We start from the raw sequence: 6,152 nt of genomic DNA, 5'->3' as shown, positions 1-6,152 counted from the left end.
TTCAATAAAAGAGTTCTGAAGCATTTCCATGTCCTTGCTGGTTAGTCTTTTAATCCATGCATTTACAATGTCTCTAGTGTGATGACTTGACCTGAGACCCAGCAGAGATGCCACTGCCTCTGTGTTGTTAAGTCCTGAACCTAGAGTATCCACTATGTGTTTCAGCTTCACTGACCGGGCTAAACATAACCGCTGTGTGAGAGCAGGTCTGCTAGCTTCTTGAACATCCAGCTGGGCCCCGTGGATAAGAGGCTCTTCCAGGAGCCAAAACAGTGAAGCTGCAGGTTCCAGTCTTTTCTATTTAAAAAGAGTCCAGGCTCTAAACAGTCCCTGATAAAAAGGAGGCAATTCACACAAACAAATAAAACCACAGTCCCTTAGAAACAAAGACGCATCCAAACCCAAACCTGCTACTCCTCTTAAAATCGTGCTTATTATTGGTTTCCAGACCACGTCATCATTTCCTGTGAGGTAACACTGAATAAACTGTAATCTGAAGGCTGCTGGCTGGTCTGCTCTCCAGGTGCACTAACCCCTGCCCCCTCTCTTCCAGGTAAAGTGCACTCTGGAAAACCCAGTGCACGTTATCCCCCCCAAAAAAATGGATCATGACAGACTGCGCTTTTTGTAACAGACCAGAAGGGGGTTCCATACATTGTTGCTTATGCCAGAGAATTGATGCTACCAACTTATTGATAATCAGGACTCTTCCTCTGTAAGACATGTGAGGTAACAGCCAGTTCCACTTGGCCAGCCTCCCCTCCACCTTCTCCACCACTCCCTCCCAGTTCTTCTTAACATTCTGTTCATCTCCTAGATGGACTCCCAGGTACTTTAAGGCCCCCACACACCGCCCAGATGTCCAACTGCCTTGTTATCTGACCCGTGCAGCAGAAAAGTTGCCTTGAAACACATTGCTTTGACATGCTACCTACTCCACAGTCGTGTGTACGTTCTGCGTTTGCGTGAGATGCAATGAGCAGGTGGTGCTTGTGTTCTGAGTTGTAAATGAGACTTATGCACGCAACTCTCACCTCCAATCAGAATGGCCATTTAGCCGGCATGCAACCAATCAGAGAATCCAATGGCTCAGACATCCGACGGCCCACCTCCTCAGACTTTGCATGCTCAATCGGAGCCGACAACGTCCGGGCAGCTCCGAAAGCTTGCAACGCAGCTGAACACACCGAACATATTTGTTCCCGGCCTCGTCAGAGTCTCTCCAGACGGTTCAGATGTCCAACGGTTTGGCCGGTATGTTCCTGCCTTTAGGCCTCCCCTCCTCCAGCTTAACCTTCCCGGCAGCTGAGACCCACAGACCAACTCCCAACTGCTAAGGCCTCACTCCTTGCCCAGTTAACTTTGGCAGCTGATATTTTCAACAATGTTTTCTAAAACCTTCACATCTTCCTGATTCCTTACAATAACACTTATATCATCTGCATATGCAGATAAATTCAAATGTGTATTAGACTCAGATAAAAACAGACCATCAATAAAAGACATCGAGCAGCCCTGTCTGATACCCCTGGTCACTTTAAATGGTTTACACAAACCACCATTAATTTTCAGTACACTCTCAATGTCTTTGTACAGAACCTTAATCTTGGCAATAAGTCCAGGGCTAAGGCCGAACCTTTGTAACACTTTCCAAAGGTAACAGTGCTCAACCTGGTCAAATCACCTTTTCCTGGTCCAAAGAAACCAGACCAGCATCAAAACCCAAAGAACCAGAGACCTTCAAAAAATCTCTAATCAGTGACACATTTTCAGTGATTGAAAACATCCTCTCTCAGCTCATTCCAAAAAACTTTGAAAAACTCTGGTGGAAGCCCATCGATCCCAGGGGCCTTCCCCCCCGTATGCTCTGCAGTGCTTTGTACACTTTTTCATCAGTCAGGGACCCTCCAGCTCCTTGTTGGTCTCCTCCAGGACTCTGGGCAGCCCACTGCAGAAGGAGTTAAAGGCCCCCTAATTCTCTGTGTACTCACTGTCACACAGATGGGAGTAAAAGTCCACAGCTCTCTGCCGGATCCCACTGGCTTCAGTCAGCATCTGTCCTGAAGTTGACCCAAGTGTACTGTCTGTGTTTGTCATGCATTTCTCTCCATACATCAGTTAACTTATGAACCTCCACCAGCTGTTTCATGGCACGTTTTGAAGCAGCATGAGGTTCAATATGATCTTTGGCCATCTGATTGTTCTCTGTGCAGTTAAAATCCCCTCCAAAACATAAAACTTCTGCAGGCCCACACTGACTTAAAACCACACTGAGTTCATTTAAAAACTGAGCTCTGTCAGGTCCTGTGTTGGGAGCATATACATTTATAAACACAACAGTAAAAAGCTAATATTTCTCTCTGACCACCATCAGTCTGCCTTGCATTACTTCCTCCACCACATGATACTTTGGTGGAATGTTTTTGGAGAAAAGGAGTGCCACTCCTCCACTGGTTCTGCTTAAATGTCTTAAAACAACCTCCCCATCCCATTCCCTCCTCCAGTCAGTCTCATTCAAAGTGTCACTCTGCATCTCTTCAACCAACATCACATTGATGCTCTTCAGTTTAACAAGTTCAAACAGACTCGCTCTCTTCCTCACATCTCTAGCTCCATTTAGGTTGAGTGTGGAGATTGTGAAATCACTCATCATCTCTGATGACAGACTGTCTTGCATGGCTTCTGAGTCCTCATCATTGTAAAGTTCTTGTTTGAGTTTCTGGACTATTTTCTTCAGTCTGTAAATCTCCTGGTCAGAATAACCCCCCTTTCCTCTGCTTCTCATTTGTGATTGGGCAGAAAGAAAAAAACACTTTGTCTGCAAAACAATTTTCAACTTTGAACTTTTTTCATGTTTTTTGTTATTTGCAGGACTTTTTTATCTGTTCCACTTCATACTTTTTCTCATGCTGCTGTGATTCAGCAGACTGTTGTGAGTCGGTCTGAGGCTGGCTGTCTTTAGGACAGACCTCTTCTTCCTCCTCCTCCTCGCTCCTGGTTACTGGTCCTTTTTTGTCTTGAGAACCACTATTGTTGTTTACTTGTTTCCTTTTGAGAACTGGGACTTTAAACACATTCTCTTCCTCTTCCATCAGGTCTTCATCACTGTCCCTGACTGTATCCTGTGCTGCTCTGTTTGCACTGCTCAACACAGTCTGCTCTCCTTCTGCTTTCTCACTGTTAAAACTTACCTCATCTTTCTGACAGACAGCTGTTTCACTCTGTTTATCTTTTCCAGCCTCATGACTATGAGGCCTCACACATTCCACTTCAGTCTGTGAGGTCCCGGAGTTAAAGTCTCCTGAGTCCACAGAACCTTTTCTGGTCCAGTTGTTTCTAATGAGCAGAATGTGGAGGAATGCGGTCCAGTTCATTCAGCTCTGGACCGACCGGCACCGCCTGGAGCCAATGCTGCTGATCCCCCCTCAGTGTTTGTGACCACAGTCAGCAGCAACTGTGACCTCAGAACATTCGTCTGCAAAACTTCCACAGCATCAAAATCTAAAAGGAAGAATAAGAAAAGTCCGACACCTCAGCTGGACTTGAGTCCGTCCTCCTCCACCTCCTGGTGGCTCTTCATGTGAGTCTTCAGACAGTGGCTCTGAGTGAAGGCTCTTTCACAGACGGTGCACTTGTATGGTCTCTCTCCGCTGTGCGTCCTCATGTGGACCGTCAGATACGTCTTGCGAGCACAAGCTTTCCCACAAACCCCGCAGACGTACGATTTGATGCCCGTGTGGATTTTCATGTGTGCAGTGAGGTTGCTCATGCCGTTGAAGCGCAGGCTGCACTCTGAGCACTGGTACGGCCTCTCCCCGGCGTGGACGGTCATGTGTCTGTTCAGAGCTCCTTTAGATGACAGGCCCTTGCCACACTCGGTGCAGGTGATCGTCACCTTGGTGTGTGTCCTCAGATGAACCTTCAGCTCACCTCTAGTGTAGAACGTTTTGCAGCAAACGTCACAGAGAAACGCTTTGTCTCGCTCCGAGTGAATTTTCTCGTGCAGTTTCAGTTTTGCAGAAGTTCTAAAACGCTTCCCACAAACCTGACAGCAGAAATGTTTTATCCCCACGTGCAACAGCTTGTGTGGGGACAGCGCTTGGAAGTCGGCGACAGATTTGCCGCAAACGTCGCAGCAGTAGGGCTTCTCTCCGGTGTGGCTGCTGCTGTGGATCCTCAGCTGCTGTTTGAAAGCGAAGGAGTGATCACAGACGCCACATTTGTGCGGTTTCTCGTCCACATGTTGCCACAGGTGATTTCTCAAACCAGACGAGCATGTGTATGTTTTATAGCACATTTCACATTTGTACGGTCGCTCTCCGGTGCGTAGCGCGGCATGGCTACATCGACTAGCAGCAGTGAGGAAAGACTTTCCACAGATGTCACAGCTGTGTGTCTTCAGGTGAGCTTGAAGATGACTTCTCAGCCCGTCTGCAGACTCTGAACGTTCTCCACACGCTCCACAAAGCCTCTCCGGATCGTCCACGTGAGTCCAGGCGTGTTTGATCAACATGTTCTTTGACCCGTGCAGAACCTGGCAGACTTTACAGGACAGAGCAGCGTTGCTGTTTTCACTCGACGCCTCCTTCTGTTTCCGTCTCTTAGTTTGGTCCTCACTCAGCTCCTTGTCCTTCTTGTCCGGCTTCCATTCATCATCTCTGTCGTCGTCTTCCACCACCTCCTCATCATCATCATCTCCATGATCTCCTTCGCTCTCAGCAGCAGTGTGGGCAGAAGAAGAGCCACCAGAGTCCTGCAATATTCCACGTTGTTGCCCGTCTTTCTCTACCTTCACATGTTGCTGCCATCTTGAGCTGCCGGACTGATGAGCCGCTTTGTTGCTCTCCACATTTTCAACAGGACTGTGGTCGGAACTCAAGGTAGAAAACAGACAGTGTCATTATTTAAATGAACCTTCATGTTTACTGAAGATTGTTAACATCCAGCTCCTGAAGACATTGTCCTCTCTGTCTGGTCTTGTCCCACCTCACATGAGTTCTGTTATCATCTCGACCTCTACCGGCGGTGTTTTCATCTGTTTTCTCTGGAGGAGGAAGTTGTTCTGGGCTGGTCGGGGTCGTCTTTGCTCTCTGCAAGAAATGACAACTGTTAAATTGCTACTATACTTTTATTTTGTTGGTCGGTTGTTTTGTTGGTTGTTTTATTTGGTTAGTTGTTTTGTTGGTTGGTTTTGTGGTAGTTGGTTGTTTTTTTGGTGGCTGGTTGACAATAACAGAAAAACTACAGAACAGACCTCCACCATTCTTGGATGGAGGACGGGTCTTGGCCCAGAACAGACCAGATTAATTTTTAGTGTGGATCTTGAAAAAAAGGGGGCAGAACTTTTTCCCACTTCAACATTGCAAGACTTGTTGATTTCTAATGGACTAATGCATGTTGATGAAAAACCAAACGTCAGGTGTTCAGGTGTCTGGTATCTACTAGTGAGTTTAAACTGTAGTTAAGCAGTTTTGTGAGGTTTCAGATTCAGAGTGAATCCGAACGATCAGAGCTTGATACTGGATCAGGCTTGATTGAATTAAAGAGGTCTGTTGGGTCTTGGCAGAAGTGTTCTGTACGTGAAAAACTTGATGTACCTTATCTCTGATATACAGCACTGATCTTCCTTTCCCTGTGGATCTGATGGACCGCTGGATCTCCTCTGGTGTCAGCTTCTGTAGTTTCCGAGGCATCAGTTTCCTGTTGGAGTCAACTGTGAAGATGTCAAACCCTCCAGTTAGCTGAGGGAAGGTGGACCTCAGCAGGTCCAGGAGGTCAGACTCCTGCAGGCGGCGAGGACACGTCAGGTCCTTCACCGGAGACATCAGCACTAACACACAAACATAAGTTCATCACAACGCTGAAGGGAACACACATTCCAACCTCACTTCCAAATAATAAGGACATCGTTTGGTCTTTTTCACTTCCAACACAGGTCACTTCTGTTGGACTCTTACCGCTTCTTTTGAGCACTTGAGTGGGAGTCCTTCAGCAGACTGACTCGGAGGTTTAGCGGATCGTTCCCACTGCACTTCATCTTCACAGACTGACCTCTGCAAGAAAGAAATTCAACGAAGGAGGACCATCAGAGTCATTCTGTGTGACCCAAACCTCTCTGAGTGGTGACATCACATCGTATCTGAACCTTGCTT

General features: G+C 47.0%; 1 protein-coding gene across 1 annotated transcript; it reads right to left on the bottom strand.

Moving 5' to 3' along the window:
* Positions 1–3,532: 3,532 nt before the first annotated feature.
* LOC119016334 (zinc finger protein 883-like) lies at positions 3,533–5,825 on the bottom strand. Its single transcript, XM_037092105.1, has 3 exons — positions 5,598–5,825; positions 4,987–5,090; positions 3,533–4,874 (listed from the first exon to the last, which is right to left on the bottom strand). Exons 1-3 carry the CDS (start codon positions 5,823–5,825, stop codon positions 3,533–3,535), a joined length of 1,674 nt encoding a protein of 557 aa, XP_036948000.1.
* Between the last annotated feature and the right edge of the window lie 327 nt (positions 5,826–6,152).

The sequence above is a fragment of the Acanthopagrus latus genome, unplaced genomic scaffold (assembly GCF_904848185.1).
Source record: "Acanthopagrus latus isolate v.2019 unplaced genomic scaffold, fAcaLat1.1, whole genome shotgun sequence".
Classification (NCBI taxonomy): domain Eukaryota; kingdom Metazoa; phylum Chordata; class Actinopteri; order Spariformes; family Sparidae; genus Acanthopagrus; species Acanthopagrus latus.
This window is presented reverse-complemented; position numbering and strand designations above follow the sequence as displayed.

What these genes read in the sequence shown, in the direction of transcription:
- LOC119016334 (XM_037092105.1), bottom strand. Translation starts at nt 5,825, where the DNA reads ATGTCTCCGGTGAAGGACCTGACGTGTCCTCGCCGCCTGCAGGAGTCT. An exon ending in TGCTGTATATCAGAGATAAG is followed by an intron (nt 5,091 to 5,597) that starts GTACATCAAGTT and finishes CATTTCTTGCAG; the next exon opens with AGAGCAAAGACGACCCCGAC. An exon ending in GATAACAGAACTCATGTGAG is followed by an intron (nt 4,875 to 4,986) that starts GTGGGACAAGAC and finishes TTCTACCTTGAG; the next exon opens with TTCCGACCACAGTCCTGTTG.